Source organism: Tauraco erythrolophus, chromosome 6, assembly GCF_009769465.1.
Source record: "Tauraco erythrolophus isolate bTauEry1 chromosome 6, bTauEry1.pri, whole genome shotgun sequence".
Lineage (NCBI taxonomy): Eukaryota > Metazoa > Chordata > Aves > Musophagiformes > Musophagidae > Tauraco > Tauraco erythrolophus.
In genome coordinates this window covers 49,311,354-49,328,414 of record NC_141470.1, presented here as the reverse complement: position 1 = coordinate 49,328,414, position 17,061 = coordinate 49,311,354, and the positions used below count along the sequence as shown (strand labels likewise).

Here is a 17,061-nt window from a genome sequence, read left to right as displayed (position 1 = left end):
CATTCTGGGACAGTTTAGTCCCTTGCTTACCTCAACTCTAATGCAGGATTTCTTTATCAGTGAATTTCTACATTCACTTACACATTTTCCAAGCCTCGTCCTCAGAGATTACCAACAGAATCTATGACTCAACTGTAATTTGAACCAAAAACCTTTTTTAGTTCCTGAATCTTTGCTACTGGAAGACTGCAGCCTACAAGACTGTAGACTATAAGACTTCAAATTATTTTCTTATAGCTACAGTCCTGTCTGTGAATTTACAGAGCCCAGGTTTGCATGGCAGGATTCTAAAACCTTCCCTCAAATTCTTTTGGAATGAATGGACTGTTTTTCTATGGTTCATTCCAAGACATGCAGAGATAACAAAGGTAACAGAAATCTCATCTTTTACAAGCACCATCCACTGCATTTTTTTTGTATGAGGATCATACGAGTAATAATGATTATTGTATGAGGATCATATGAGTAACAATGATTATTGAATTTTACAATTTTATCATTATTTTATAAATAATAAGAAACCATTACCACTGCACCATAAAATTATGACGTTACATTGTCGTATCACATCAGGGACTCCCTACTGCCATATTTTAAACTTCTTTACTAACTAGGACTTCTGTAAACACGGTTGAGTTCAGCTACATGAAGGGGGACTGAATCAGCCTCCCTAGAAGGTGCCCTTGTATCCAACAAGAAATCCAGAAACGTTATAGAAAAGGGTTGCTGTAGGATGGTCGCTCAGGCTGTGAAACAGGATAAAAGAAGAAACAAAGAGCTCCTGCAGATATGACTGCTTTGTCTTTACTCAGTATTCAGAGGGAAATAGACTCCACACACAGCCTCTAGCCCTTTCTTGAATCTGAACTCAGCTTCCCTATGGATATGAATTACACATAATCCTAAACCTCAGCAGAAACGTAAAAACCAGACACTGCTTCAGAAGAGAAGCAAGCTTCCCTGAGGAGAAATACTACACGTATCCCTATGTACACATGCAGGGGCGCCGCGACCGAAATGCCCACTATTCAGACACCGTGTTTGAACAAACTGCTCCTCTTTGTCTCCCGCTGTGTAACGGGGGAGCACAGGCAGGGCAAGCACACACCCTGAGACATCGCTGCAAGACTGCACCACAGCCCAGGCCTTACCTGGGCCTGTCCCAGTGACCTCTTTAGTAATACAAATGAATCATTGCATAGCTCTTCCCATGCTAAGCAGTGGCAGAATCCACCCTTTCTCCTTCCATTGGAAATATTTTTTTTAAAGTGTCTTGACTTCATAGACGGGTGGGTAATAAGCTAAATGTCTCATTCTGGATATTGGAAATAAGACTTCCAAGAATACAGAAACTGGTAAAAAAAAAACAAAACTAAATGATTGTTTCTATCATCACAGTAATTGAGTTTGTAAAAACATATGGAATACTTTGAAGTCTCGGTCCAAAGTCAAATAGGCGTGTGGCTAAAAGACCACTGTAAATTGAATGTCAGCAGCACCGGGTTATGGTGGGCAAGTTGCAGACCCTACAGCCTTCTGCAGGGCAGCCTGGACCTCCTCAGGACAGAACAAGAGGAGCTAACAGAGCTGCTGAGCTCTGATACTCATCCTTCTTTTCCTGTTTTTTTAGTGTATTTTTTCCTCCAGCTTCAAATTGTCCATGTCTTTTGTTGAGAACTACTTGGATTTTTAATGGTTCTTCCGATAATCCTTGCCTCCTTTACTTCTGATTAAAGAGAAAGAAAGAATGGGAATTGTACCCTTGACTGATTTACTTTTCAGCTTAATTTCTGTCTTCCTCCTCTTCTCTTCCCCACCTCCTCTTTCCCTTGCTAGCTGAAATCACCTCGATAACTTTGTTCACAATATTCGGTAAAATTAATTGATTGAACAGCTGCAGACAAAATCTAACTTGTGACAGAAGCAGAACACAGTGAACAAGGACACTGAAAGCAGAGGCTGAGGTGATGTGGTCAGCTCTTTGGGTCACTGGTGTAAAAAATCCCCTCGGAGTTCTGGAACTAGCAAAGAGAAACACACGTCTGTAATGCTCCTTGAAGCAGTAAATGAAACCGTTACCAGCAGCAGAGAATCACTGGCTTCCAGAAGGAAACGACTGAAAAAATCCACTGCATTTTACCACGCAGCCGAGGCATTCTCCATTTTTCTGACACTGTATTCTTGGGACGAGGATCAATGTTTCTTTGTAGAACTGGCTGCATGAAAAGGTACTGATCCTTCTCAGGGCATTACAAGGATGAACTCTCAGGATTTCATGCAAAGACAGTACCAAGAGCCATAGCACTGTGATGGTCCCTAAATTATATCCTAACTGAAGTTCAAAAATATCTTTCCAGTATGTTGGGAAAGAACACTAACAATACGGTGCTTTTCCTTTCCAATAGATTATGTCAGGATCTAAAGACTTTAAACACTCATTGCATTTCTGCACTACAGCATAGGGAAACTGAAACACCTGGCAATATATGATGCGCTCCTAAAATTCAACATTCAGTATGTCAAAGTAAGCCAGAGGCAGAGCTAGGGAAAAAGTCTGGGGTTTCTTGTCCTCAGTTCTGCTCAGTGCTGCTGCTGAGGAAAAATCTTTTCAGCAATGCCCATTGCCAAGTGGGATCTGGCTTCACTGACATCAATGGCAAAAGCTCTCACTGAGGAATCCACAAAGGGCTCAGGTTTTCAACATTTCTGTAAATCAGCTATCAAGTATTAGTCCAGTAGGGGAGGCTGCTCATTTTGCCAGTGTATATTTTCCTAACAACTGGGCCAGGAAAAGTAACCTGAGTCTATGGCTTGTTAAGTAGAAACCAACCAGTCTGGAAACGAAATAAGCTTAGATATACACTATTGGCATTCATCTGAGCAGAATTTGCCACTCTCATCTTTGGTTACGAGACATATCCTTTTTTTTCCTAAGCTAGTACACATCGATTCCAGAGGACAGGCACCCCCATCACCTTATTCTGGTCCAGTACAACTACCGCAAGCCCAGTGTGCTCATAGTGCCTGGTGTCACAAAAGCAAGCCACCAGGTAAAGGAATGCTTGCAGGGCACAGGCACTTTTCTTCAGATTCTCCATAGAAGATGAGTTAAAAGAGAAGATAGTAAGAATTCTCTGCTCTGTTTCTGTTCTTCAAGCTTGTATAAGATGCTGAATATATTTCTCAAGGAAAATTAATTTCTTTGCCTTTTCCTTGCCTCTAATGAACTGCCTCTGAATGCATGAGGGCACAGGAAGGAGAGCAGACTCCGTGGTGAGATAATAAAAAGTGAAAAGGCGTTCAAAGCCATTGGTATCTTGCAAACTTACACTGACGGAAATATGCTGGACTACAGACGGGAGCAAAGTCAGAGAAACTTGGAAGAGCTTCAGCATTCATTATTTAACTGCAAAGAAAATATGACACTGGGGGAGCAGGGGGTTCTCCTGCAATCCTACAGAGAGGCTACAGAAGCAGATGTCTAGATGCAGGCCACTAGCGTTCCTAAACACTGCACTCAGTGGACATCACTGAATAACAAACTCTTCTGTGAAAGCCCAGGAAATCATAATTCTCAGTAGAAAAACAGAATATGAAAAAAGCATAAGATTGGCTACCATTAGACAAGTAAATCAAGTAGAACAAAGGACAGAGGAAACTGTCAGGTTTTTACCTACTGTTTCCACTTTCACCTCACAAGGTACTAAAAGATCCAAAGCACTTGTAGGTCAGAAAATGTGTCTATACAGTTACAAGCTCTAATAGTCTTTAGAGTGCAACTATCTCAGGTGATCACCCTAACTCAGAGAAGTTACAAAAGATGAAGTACAAGAAAGTTAGCGGTTTAATCCAATAAACCCAGGAATTTCCAAGTGTTCAAGTAGACAGTGAGAATCTTTCCACTGTAGACAGTCAAAGACCTTAGCAGAACCCATTTGCTACGTCCAGGCAGCAAAACTGAATCAAAATGAATCAAACCTCTTTTTCATCTTCTTTTCTTTTCTTTGAAAACACTTGCATTTCTTCAATAATTTCAAGTTAATTCTTATCTTAGTCAAACATGTTCACTTGCTCTGCAGAAGGCTGGCAGATCTCAAACCATGTTGCAATTTTTGCTAGCACAAGTACATGCTTTAGAAGCCAGTTTTCCTGCTTGACAAAACAGAGCAGTATTGAAAGTTTTAGATTTTAATAAACACTGGTAGATTTGGCTTCTCTAAAGACATGTTTATGTACGCTTTGTAGGTGAGATCAGGAGAAACATTGTTAATGACCAGTGTGCTTGATGTACCAGTGTCTACTGTGTTTTCTCTCCCTTAACCACTCAGCAACTGCCTTTTCAATGCTATTTGAGAAATTTCCATACTCTGCTGCTTTGCCCTCATAGTATGGTTGGAAGCCTTCACCAACAGCGGAGGACATTTGTGCACTGAAACATCTGGCAGCTGAAATAGAAAACCTGCAGAACCAGCTAGATAGGAACACTTCCAGAGATCATCCCTGTAGCATCCCCACTGGCTGGGGTCATTAAGCACACCAGCTGGAGCAGGAGCAGCAGGCTGCTGCAACTGCAGGATCCAGCTGCAACAGAGAGTCATGAAAACACTCATTGGGCAGCGCAGCAGATAAGCAAGGAACCAAAGGGTTCATCAAACAAGTCCAGTTGAAGTCATCCAGCTTGATGCTAAAGATCAAACTGTTGGGAAAAAAAAAACAACAACAATAAACTTCACCTCCCCTCCCCTTCCTATCATTTGATCTGCTTGATGTAGATATTCAGAATTTGTTCTAAATTCAAAACCACATTGCAGGGATAGCGTGGAGATGGATTTACTCTACAATTATTACATGGAGCCTGCCCTGCTGAATAAACAGGCAAGTCAGCCTGTTAGTACACCTTTCCTGAGCCCTCTAGAAAACAAAGTCTTCCCTGATTCTTTACCATGTGATATTCACAGAATAAGCGAAGGGTCTTTTTTTAGCAACATCTTGCGTCTTTCTGATTCATTCACCTTGTCCCTTGAGCTTCTGCAGACACAAGGCCCTCTATAGACTGTGAAATATTCTCCTCCCTCCTCTTCTCCATCATCAAGAATGCAAATAGATGAAAGGTGCAAAACTAAGAGATAATAAAGTAAACCTTAGCACTGGATAGATTTAGTAATGTCCTTTATCAGCCTGCTATTCATGCTTAGCAACCACTATAGCTCACACCAACTTCATTTTCATTTTAATACATCATACAGAAAAGCAGCCTAAATATACATCCCCAGATCTAAAGCATATAATCTGTAAACTACAGGAATGGGCAGATCATTTCCATTAGTTTCTTATGTAGCAAAAGTTTACAGTTTACACCCAAAGCATATAATTATATTCAAATTCTAAAAGACAGTGTCGGAAGTACTTTAAATTCATAGTTTTGGGGAAAGTCACTCAGAGGTATAAGTAGTTATGTTTTAAAGTGCAAAAACAACACATGTGCACGCACACACATGCACACACAAAGAGAGCGCAAGAAAAGTAATTTGTGAGAGTGGCAAGGGAGCCGCGGCGAGCTGCAGGCCTTCAGCTCCGGCTGCTGCCTGGAATTCGGCACAGCCGGCACTCCAGACGAAATGTTCTCCTGCTCCTTTGGAAACATCAACGCTGGCATATGGCACTAGAGCCTGTCCAGGCTTTAGAGCCATGAGGGAAAACACTACCAGGATCTATGTCCAGAATTTGAAGGTGTCTTGCGTGTCCTTCAAGCAGAGATTGAAGCAGGCTGCTCTTTTAAGCTGCTCCGATGTCTAAAGCCCAAGAGGACTACTGAGATTTCATACGCTTCTGTGGCTCCCTGTCAGGGATCTCAAAGCACATGGCTACACCAGGACTGCTCACCTCACCTAGGAGATAAATGGTTTTCTCTTCATTTCACAGATGAAGGAAACAAGTCAGAGAGAAAAGTAATGTTTCACCAAGGTCATACACCAAATCGGAGCCACTGGTCAACAGAGGTTACACTGAAGACTTGAAAATTACCTTTTTCTCTTTAGTGCAAGTGATTGTCACAGTTATCGAAGCCCACCAGAACGATAGAAATGCAAAACCAAAACACATCTGCCAACCCACACAGGACCATCATCCTGGGCCATGACACAGACAGCCAGTCTTATTAAGACACAGCATATAGAAATGGAGGAAATATGGAGATCCTGTGTACTTCTCAAAAAAAAACTTCCGTTTCTTGCACTTATAAGCTCCAGCTCTTTATTCGGTTACCTTCTGTACGGTAAACTGTGGAACTTTCCCACGTCCAGCTGGAGACAGGGTTCTTTTCAGTATTCCCACCTTAGATGACCCAGGTATGCTTTCCTGCTTTTAGTGAGACCTGTGTAAGGAATTTGGAGCTTCCAAAAGCACCGCATGTAATAACCCAGTGACTATCCTAACATTGTTCAAGCACGTATCTTCATGCCACGGCAAAAGAAGAGAAAGCGATAAATAAAACAAGGAAAACTGGCTAGCAGCTTTAAGAAAAACATCTTCCATTTTTTAAATGCAGAAATATTATTAAAAGTACCATTCTCATTCTGCAGCGTTCTGACTGTGTAGCTTGTGTCACATATCCCAATATTCTTTACAACTTCAATGCCTATACAAAGCATACAGCAGGATCCTTCATCCGTCTTTGAAATGCAGTCACCTCTGCAGGAGAATGTGGCAGCTGCTTGACAAGTCAGGACTATATTATCCAAAAGCAGAAATGATAAAGAGAAGAAGAAATCTCTCTCCAGTCTAAATTGCAAAGGAAATATAAGCAGGAAGAAAGCCCTGATCTAATTCTGACTCAGGACTAGCATTCCCACTTTTTTGCAAAAAGGGCTATGAGATACTGAGCAAGCACAAAGTAGCAATCAGAAGAGGGTGGGGTTTTTTTAAAACACACGTCTTAAGAGACTGCACCTTCAGCAGCACGGGTCTGAGCAACATTTCGAAGGGCACAGAGACATATATTAAATGAGAATTACAGGGTTGCACAATAACATTAGGTTTTTCATGTTCCAGATCTCACAAGATCACTGGGATCTCCCAGGATCAAGTACCAGGCGAACAGACTTAAGATTCAATTTTACAGTACAGTGCAAGCTATTCCAAGTCGGGAAGGGTTAATACTGAGCACTCCACAGGACAGCAGAATCAGAAGTCAAAGCACCCGATCGGAGACTGTTTCACATAAAAGTTTGCAAATAGTAAGTCAAATAGTAACCTCACTTTAAGGAAACACCCTTCACGTATACCGGAATTTTCCTGTCTTCAATACCTAATGCTGCGCTTTCTCAGAAGAGCTACAGAGACTCAGCGCAGGGGGGCAAAGCTCATCTATGATCACTTAAACAAGACTACAAGGGACTAGTGAGTTTGGGTGCTCAGATTTCTGGATAGCCACCTTGAGATGATTTAAACAGACCTCACTTTTCTTTAAAAACATAAGTCATTGTTAATGTCTCTGAGGACGGGAATGTAAACATTCAGGCACACAGAATCACTAGTCTTTTCAAAAAAATCAGGCTTCATTGTTGATAGAGACTAGAGGCAAGTCACAGAAAGTAGACAGACTTCTAGCTTTTCACCTTTGCAGAACTTAACTGCAACCCTAATTTCAGCTCTGAATGAAGTTAATTTTACTGGATCATTGGCTGCTCTGTACAGGACGATTTTTTCCCTTTTGTTAAAGCTACCAACCTGTGCTCAAAGTAATCTCCTGATGATGGAGGAACAGGAAAGGTCCTGCTCGGTACTGGGGAACAGGCAGTGCCAAGGACTAGGAATTAGCTTTCTATTTTACAGAAAAGGCGGGACTGCAGTAACAAAGACACATGAGACAAGGAATAGTCACACTGAAGGAGCAGCAAGGAGTAGGAGATGTGTATTGGAAAGAGGGTACACGGTCACAGCTGTGTGTGGCAAGCTTTGGCACGGGTTTGCAGAATACCTGCCTGTTCCAAGGAAACACTCTCTCAATTTGTCCAAGCATTTGTTCTCATTTGCTGATTTTAAAAAAGGTATAAGAGATGGAAATGCTTCATATAAATGAAAGGACTTCTAAGAACTGACTAAAGCCTGAGAGTTACACCTACAAGATCTGGTGACTGCTCACTGCCAGTCCTCATGACAAGCCTTCACTTTTTGCTGTGACTTGTGCAACAACCTAAGTAAGCCTAGTCCCCACAAAATGAAAACCCAAAGAGAAATGCCCCCGGGCCCACCACTGCTCCCAAAGCTGCCACTGCACAGCAGTACTCCGATGGCTGGGGCAACCTGCACGAGGCATCACACGTCGCCTCTGTGCACCCCTGCTCCCCGTCTATTAAGGAGGGCCAGAGAAAAAACAGCTGGAGGAGAAAAGGAGAAACCAAATTAATTAATTCATCGCTAAGATAAAACATTCACAAATCTCTTCATTTTATCTGTCAACCGAAGGTATGCATTATTCATCAGCTGAGGCGAGGAAGACGTGAAAAGGGGCTGTGAAGCCACCACTGCAGGCTCTGGTAAAGCAGCTGACCCAGCAGGGTGCTAAATAGCTAAGGGGAAGCACTGTGGACTTTCAATAAACATAGCCCCAACTTTGTTCCACGGTTCGATTTTTTCTCCCTCTTGTCCCGCAAGCCCTTAGCGAAACAAAGAAGAATCACGGCTTTCCCTTCCTATTGCTTGGGGAGAAAGATTCTGCCAGTCTAGGAAGGTCCTCACACGAAAAAAAGATTTCTTCTGACTTACTGAAGTCCCCTGCCTGGCCAGGCTTGCTCCCCTGCTGACAGAGAGGTAAACCTGTTACAAAGACTTTCTCCTTGACAAGATGCACTGTGCCAAGTTTTACATTTGCAGGTTGCAGCTCAACTACCGGAAAGCACCAGCTCAGTTATTTTAGAATTAACTCTCGTAACACCAGTGCGGTAATGACTGCTAGATTTGGGCCTGGTCCTGTTCAAGTTAAGCCACAAGAAGGTTTTCCACTGATTTTAAAGGACCACTGAACACAGACTCCAAACAAGTGTTGGCTGCTTGCAAGACATGTACCTTTCCTCTGTTCTAGATGCTAATCTACTTCTTCAAACAGACTGAAATCTACTGGGACGTATAAGAAAAAAGTAGAATACAGTTAGATACAAAACCAAGTCATGGTGGTGAGTACTGCGGGACTGTAAAGCAACCAGCAGGGTGACTGTCGTCCTGACCCAATTCCTTCCAGAACTGCTATGAATGTAGCCACCGATAAGGGCAGGAGTCGAAGTGAATTTTTATTTCCTCCTAGTAAAGAAAAAAATCAAAATCTTAGGAAAAATAGGGAGTGCATGGTGTCCCTGGGATCTGACTCCTCAACACTGTCACGGATCCAAACTCCAAGGGCCTCTGTCATGCGACAATGAAAGAAAACACAAAAACAAACCATGTGTGTATTTACAAGACCAGCTGTCTTTGTGGTCCCTTCTTGCTCTCTTCGCACCACCCCCCCAACTCATGGCCAAAGGGGTTTTCCATGCCAGCTTTGCTATATGGCATGACTAGGAAAGGAAAAAAAAAAAATCTCATGCTGGCGTATGTACCAGCCTGAGCTCCCCAAGCTCTCCATTTCCCTTGATTCCTTACTGCAATGAGGACACAGAAAAAATGTCTCTCACTGAAGTTGATAACAGCTTTCGCTCAGGGCTATTAAATGAGGCTTTGCTGGGCTTTCAAGGAAGATGAAAAAGTCATCAAGGAGAAAAGAACTATCATTTCTTGACCAGGAAACAGAATGTGGACTCTCCCGCAGACTACTGCCTGCTTTTTACTGCCTTACACTATCAAATTTTGCGACATCCTTGTCTCCTTTTCTCACAAGTGACCTACGAGCCAGACTTTGCTACCCCCTTCCATCACAGGACCACTCTGCTAGAAAAGCACGTCTGCACAGGGCCAGAAGAAGAAGAACCCATGTAAGAAATGAGGGAGAGGATCGGTTAGAAGGAGAGCTGAAGGGAGGGGAGAGCCCTGGGACAGTTGGTTGAAATGCCGCATGACATGGCTGCGGTAGGTGCAAGGAGCATGTGCTAGCAAGGCTGTGTCAGAGTTACGGGGACACTAAAACCTGGAGTGTCACAGCTAAGCGCTCAGATGACCAACAGAGCAGTCTAAAGAGTTCAAATAGCACTGCGAGGGATGGACCTCCAATTAAGGCTATAGGTACACTGGCAGAGTTGTATTGCAGGTCTGAGCCGAGGCGCGTTGGAGGGGAATCAGGCTCAGGAATAAAGCCAGGAGGCAGATGCTGCGGGTCATAACTGAGCACCAGCAGAGCAGGGCTGCGCTAGCAGGAGGTGCTTTGGCAGAGCTGCTGGAGGGCACGGGAAGAGGGTGGCTGGGAGCTCTGCAGGGCAGATTGCAGGTGCTCTGGCATGGCAGTGTGGGAGGGGGAGCCCAGGGCACTGCAGAACAGCACCATGCTGCAGAGGCAAGGATTCAGGACTGAAATGGCGCTGGGCAAAATGGGTCTAGCTGGATGTGCACGGACAGTTCTGCAGACTCAAGTGGCAGCACCCTGTCAGCCTATCAATCTTCTGCTTATACCCCAAAGCTCACATTCACCCCAAAAAGCAAGAGAAATGCATTCAGGCCCCCACGCAAGAAGGGAACCAGTGTCATGCCAGACATCAAGACCATCTGTTAAGCACCACCCTTGTGAATCTCAGTTATGGGTTATTAATCATTAGCAGCAGGAGCCCTGTTATTTGCAGCAATACTCAAGGACCATGCAAGACAGTCGCTATTGTGCTAAATGAGGGATACGAGGGACCAGCCAGTCCTTGCCCCAAAGGGTTTTCAAGAGGAACAGCTAAAGAAAAGGCAAGCTGGGAGGAGGACAGAGCTGGGTACAATGGCAGAGATTTTAATTGTCTTTCCAGTATATCACTGTCTTTTCCTAAAAGGTGGCAGAGCAGAGCTGCTGTGGGATTCACACTTTGGTGAGATCTGACCCTGACCTGCAGCTCTGAAGGGAAAGGGCCAGGCCTTGGCTTGCCTGCCTCTCCTGGTTGATGTGGCTGAAGGCAGAAGTCAAGAAACACAGGAAGAGGTGAAAGTGGAGATGAGGGTGAGCCCCCAGGTCATCCAGGCCTGGGCCAACTCCTCTCTGGGTAGGCAGGCTCAGGAGAGCTGGGCAGAAGCAGTGCTGGTCCAGCTGCTGAGTATTGCTCAGCATTTCAGGGGCAGGATGCTGGCGGGTCCCCTCCTCTCCCTTGGCATCCCTCAGTCCCCCTCTTCCCCTTCTCCCTTGCTGCCAGAGTGGAACCCACTCCTTATTATTTCCTGCCTCTATATTTCCCGGGAAGCCAATGCCAGGCACCAAGCACGCAGCAGGGGTAAGAAGACCTCACCGTTTCCTTTGTATGCCCCGAGCCACCCCATAACTTCACCAAGGAGGGCTGCGAGCGAGGGAGCCAGCGGGCAGGGCAGGGGAGAAAGCCGCGGCGGGCACCTCCCCCGAGCCCCCGGCCCACCCTCCCGCAGCGGGGGCACCCGGGAAGACCGGCGGACCCGGCGGGGAAGACGCGCTGCTGCAAGGACCGTGTCAGCCACTACGACTCCGCTAGGGTCGGGAGCCAGGGAGTCAGCGATCCCCTCGCGGAGGACTCCCAGCCCCAGCGGGACGGGAGCGGGTGGGTGCCCCTCCGCCGGCCCCGAGGCGTCCGGCGCTGCCGCCCGGTACGGAGCGGCCCGAGCCCGCCCCGGCAGCCCCCACCCTCCATCCTGCTGGACCACGCCGGCCGGGGAAGTTGGCTCTGGAAGCGGCCCGTCCGCAGCCCTGGGCTCCGCTCGGGGAGGGGGCAGGGGAGGAAAGGAGGGTTAATGGGGAGGGGAAGCTATCGGCGGAAATACGAGGGGCTGGGAGAACCCCCCCTCCCCCGGAGTCACAGCTATCGTCCCTGCTCCCTCTCTGCTGCTCCAGCTGCTCTGCAAAAAGGTTAGAAAGAAACAAGAGTGGGAACCCACCGTGTCCTCCTCGGAGGGAGACAGGGGAGCGGTAGATAGAGATAGGCACAGAGTGGTGCTTGCTGCCGTGGAAGTGATGCTCATACTGAGCCTGAGATACAGACGAGGAAGAGGAGGCAGAAGAAGCCACGTTAGAGGAACTCCACACAGAGCTGACGATACATCCCCAAAAGAGGGAGCACATCCACAGGGTCCAGGCGGGGCGGCGTCCCGGGCAAATGCTGGGGTCTATTCTCAGGTGCATGGTCAAGGCACAGGGCACCTACAGACAGGCAGTCTGAATTCCAGCCAGGGAGAGAGGATAAGGTTCATGATGCCAGGGGACCCATGCTAGCAGAAAGGAGAGTCGCTTCCGAGGCTCTAGGGCGTGCGGGCGTGTGCAAGAGGCAAAGAGACAGTATGTGTCTGTGCGAGAGAGCGTGTGCTAGGAGGGAAGGGGAAGGAAGGGGGAAGGTTAGGAACCACACACAGAAGAACAAGACGCGCCGTTTCCCAGGGCTGGATCTACTGTGCCAGGAACCTCGCGGCCGTACCGAGCCTCCAGAAGAGCGCAGGAAAGCCGCACATGTCAGCGCGAGGGTCCCGGAGCTTGCACTTGTCAGGTTCCTCCAGGATCACGGGGTCCCTGAGGACTTTTCCCTGCCTGCGATCCCTGTCTCTCACTAAGCTGAGAGGGACTACTGAAAACGAAAAAGAAGAAAAAAGCCAGAGACCCCAGGTAAATTTTTGATTTTTTTTTTTTATCCCAATTCCAGGGGTTTTCTGTTGCTTCTCCACTAGCAAGTGTTGCAATGCAGAACTGCTAGGCACACGCACACGCGCACACACACACACAGAGATCTGGATTGTTATCCTCCTTCCACCGGATCCAGGCGACCGAGGGCTCAAGCCGATTAACCCTGCGCAGCCAAGCAGGACAACGCCAAGTCTTCTCAGGCAGGCAAGCGCGGAGGAGAGGCCGGAGGGCCGGGCGGCGCGGGTCCGGCGGCGCGGCGCGATGGGGAGCGGAGCGGAGCGGGGCGCGGAGCGGAGCGGAGCCGGGGGCGGGATGCTGGCGGCCGGCGCGCCAAGTGCGGGCAACTCGGCGGCGCAGGTGAAGCGCAGCCGGGGCGCCGGGAAAGCGGCTCCACGAATGGGCGAGCTGTATGCAAATGTCCCGGCCCCGGCCAGCCAATGAGCGCGGCGGCAGCTCTCCGCAGAGGGACTGGCTGGCTCCGGGGGGAGGCGGGGCTCGAGGGCCACACCGCCCCCGCCATTCACGCGCTGGTGCTTTACACACGCGGCCGGCGGGGGTCCCGCTCCCGCGCACGGTCCCGGTGCGGCCGCCCGGGGCGAGGAGGGCGTGGGCCGGTGGGTGGTGGCGGCGGCGGCGGCGGCGCTGGCAGCAGCGGGAAACACCTCTGACAACTGCTCGCACGGGAGTCCCCGGCGCTGCCCTGGCGGAGGGGAGCGCCCCGCCCCGGCGAAGCGGTGCCCGGCGCCCGCCCCCGCCCATCGCGCCCGCGGGCGGGGGCCAGGCCGCGGCGGCTGCCCGCCCCGCGTAGCCTCTGGGGAAACGCACCCAGCCCGTCCGTGCAGGGACGGAACGTGCCCGCCTCCCACGGGCGCCTCCTCCTCTCACGCCGCGGTCCCGCTCTGCCGAGCACGGGTAGTCGGAGCCGGAGGAGCCGCGGGGGTGGGAGCGCGGCGGGACGCGTGCGGCTGGGGAGCGGGAGCGGGGCGCAGCCGGTGCTCGGCCCTCTGCCATGCCACAGGGACGCGCTGAATTAACACACCGTCCCCCCGCGCCGCCCCGTCCTAGAGCTCGTCCTGCGGCCGCAGCGGCACGGGAGCAAAGTGAGGAGCAGGAATGACTGCGCTCCTTAAAACTCCGGACTACTTTCATAGATTTTTTTTTTTTTTTTAACGCTCCTGCAACAATAGGCTAAGTCCAAACAGGTCTATTTGCACTTAATCCTCAGAGAGCGAGGACTGCAGCTAGAGTTTGCAGCCCATAAATTAATATTTAAATGAAGTAGCATTATCTAGTAATTTATTGCCTATCAATTTGCATGGCAAAAATCCCCAGCCACACTGGGGTAGCCAGGCACCAACGGCAAAGATCACTTAAGAGTCAATAAGGAGCTTTGGAAAAGGAGCCAGCTAGCCCCAGGGCTCGCCTTGCACTGCACGGCACTGCCTCCCTCTCCTTCATTTATTCATCCAAACTGCAATAAATTGTTCATGACTGTAAGTTTCCTTGTTTTCCCCTCTAGATCCATGGTTGTAGGTGTGCATACACGTGCCTCAGAAACCTGCTTGACTCATTTCATAAGTATTTTCCTAACGCAGAGATGCAATGGTTTTGGTCATTGATCTCAATTAGGTACAACACGTCAGTAACGCAATGATCAGAGTGAGTTGCACACCCAGTACTTCTAGCTGAGCCTGATAATGCTTGAAAACTACTTTCTAGTAACTTGTGTTACAGTTTAAGTGATCTAAATCAGGGGCTAGAGCCATTCAACAGCTTTAGGTGTCACTTTGCCATTCTGCAGCTAAGGAAACAGAGGCTCAGAGATGTTGAGCCAGTGAGTGACAGACATGGGAAGTGAACACAACAGACACCAAGATTCTCCATCCTAACCAGTACATGCTGTTAGTATAAATGTTTGACTGACCTGGTGGCCATTTGTTAGCCTTACAGTGTGAACATCAGCCTTCCTCCCAAGGGGGCACACAGCTGGAGACAGGGGTGAGCAACCTGTGGTGCAGGTGCCTGCTGGCTGGCAGATTTGCAGCGCCATGCCCAGGGCAAAGAGCAGTTTTATCTGTGCAAGAAAACTGAGCCCTGAGTTTTGTTGAGGAAACCAGAGTTGCTGCTGTATAATGTGGTGGGATACCCAGAAGGACCCTGTCTTTGAGAGGAAGCTGCCCCCTGCTCCTAACCGTACCAGGGAGAAGAGCAGGAATATAACCTGGCATATCACTCTCGAAAGGCTGCCAAGCCATGAGGATGCTGCTGGCACCCACCTTGAATCCCTCACCACAGAAATGACTTTCACCCAGTCCACAAAAAAAGCACTCTGAAATACTTACGGTGTAGTTAAACTGTAGGGGGCTTGATTTAGGGGAAAGAGAGAAGGAAGTGTACTAAATACACATCACTGAATAGCTTATTTGTAAAATACACGAAATCTGTTCTGAATGAATTTCAGACGCAGCTCGTTACCAACAATGCAACAAAGATCTGCCTCCTGCCATCTTACTTTTTTTTTTTTTTCCTCTGGCTACAGCATTACAAAAAGGACAGAACATACTACACATTACAGGATCAATCACTTAAAAAGGGACTCCAGATCTAAACATTGAGGACTCAATGCTTTTCCTCCAGAAGGCAGTGGTAGAAAACTCATTCATTTGTATGGAAAATGGATGTGTTTTAGGAAGCACAATTCTAGAGGGAAGAGAAGAGGAACTGCATGGATACACTGCTTGCCCCTTTCCTGCAACTATTTGCCCTGTTGCTAAAAGAGGAGGGACTTTTTTTTGACTAAACTATGGTAGCATCCTTGGGCTCTTAATTCCCCTTCAACAGTCTGACAGACCATACCCTCTTCTCTTCTCCGTACTTGAGCCCCTGCTCCTGTTGGCCACCTCTTGGGCTGCTGCAGGAGGCAGAGCCCTCAATGGACAATAAATTACCAAGCTCCAAAACAAATCACTGATCCTTTTCTCACTCAATCTGCCACCAACCCTTCCCCACATACAGAGGTACCACCTTAGATGCAGGGGATGTACAAAGGAGATGAGTGTCACTCCAATCTGCCCTGGCCAGAGACAGAAAATGCCTGGTAGTCCCTAAACAGCAAAAGAGAGCTGCTGTGTGTTGTCCCTGTGCTGGGAAGTTGTCCTGTCTAAGTTCTGCCTACCAACATTCCTTTGCTGCAAACCACTGGGTAAATCACATTAGGCAAAAAGGAGAAAGGCCAAGAAAACCAAACTGTAGGAGTACAACATAAAAATTAAAATAAAAAAAAGAAAAATTGGGAAGCTGGCTATAAATACATCACAGGGTTCTGGTGACACCGTAAAGTACTGGAACTTCACTCTGCTTTGCTTTATTAGGTGTCGGTGGATGTATTTACTGCCCTGTAATTCACAGGTGACTCATTTATTTAGCAGCACCACTGCAGGAAGAGGGCAGATTTCAATTGCAGTTTCCCCTCTTGGGTGGCAAGGGGAAGTTTATAGTCAGAAGTGAAGTTTCAACAACATTATTCCTACCAGATTTAGTTCAAAACACGCATCGCTATTTTCCTATTAGTTTAGTTCATCTGGGTAAACATACAGTCTTTCTAAATGCCCTTGTGTCTTCAGAACTGACATGGGTGCCTTAAACGATAATGGTTCCCATCATAAGCTGCTCCCTATGATACGATATGAGAAAAGTAGTCTTATTTGTTACATAGCTGTTTCTTTTACTAAAAGAGCAGAGGGCCACCATATTCTGCAGAAATGAGAAATAATAAAGCAATTGTTTCTGAGTTTTAGAATCCCAGAAAGAGAGCCAGCTGGCTTCAAGCCCAGGAAAAGTTTGTACTCTACCTTATTTGTGTCAGCAAGTACAACTCTCTCTATATTTCCTATTAAATTCCTTAGCTGTTAATTACTTCACTGCACTCAGAACTGAAAAAGTCAGCTCTGCTTTAAAATCACAGATCTCTCAAACTGGATCCAAAGGGGAATCTCCACTAGCTTTTAGCAATACAGGGTGACTGCCAAAGAGATGACGGCTCTGGCTCCACCCAGTAGAGGCTAATGAGTACAGCACTAGCCAGTGCATTGCTATATAATAAGGTTAAGAGAATAAGGTCAGCTAGAACAGCCTGTCACCCAAAAGCTTTTCCCAGACTGAACTGTTTCTCTCAAGGTTCAAAACAGACCCATTCTTTTTTTTTTAAAATGTACTTTTCCAAGAACAAGAAGGAGGGTGAGAACAGGTTCTGCTTATGATCTTAAAATAGAGTCTTAAATAAAATAAAATAAAATAAACCAGAGGGG

The 17,061-nt window shown here is 47.3% G+C and overlaps 1 protein-coding gene across 23 annotated transcripts in view; it reads right to left on the bottom strand.

The window, feature by feature from the left end:
- Positions 1–17,061, bottom strand: part of NRXN3 (neurexin 3) — a 1,026,565-nt gene that overhangs the window by 378,209 nt on the left and 631,295 nt on the right. For 3 of the 23 annotated variants that reach the window (XM_086613908.1, XM_086613909.1, XM_086613907.1), the window contains exon 1: positions 12,019–12,262. The exons of the other annotated variants lie outside the window; for them this stretch is intronic. In XM_086613908.1, the coding sequence (XP_086470034.1) occupies positions 12,019–12,262 (244 nt within the window). Of the gene's footprint in view, positions 1–12,018; positions 12,263–17,061 lie in introns of those variants that run through there. 23 annotated transcript variants of the gene reach the window in all.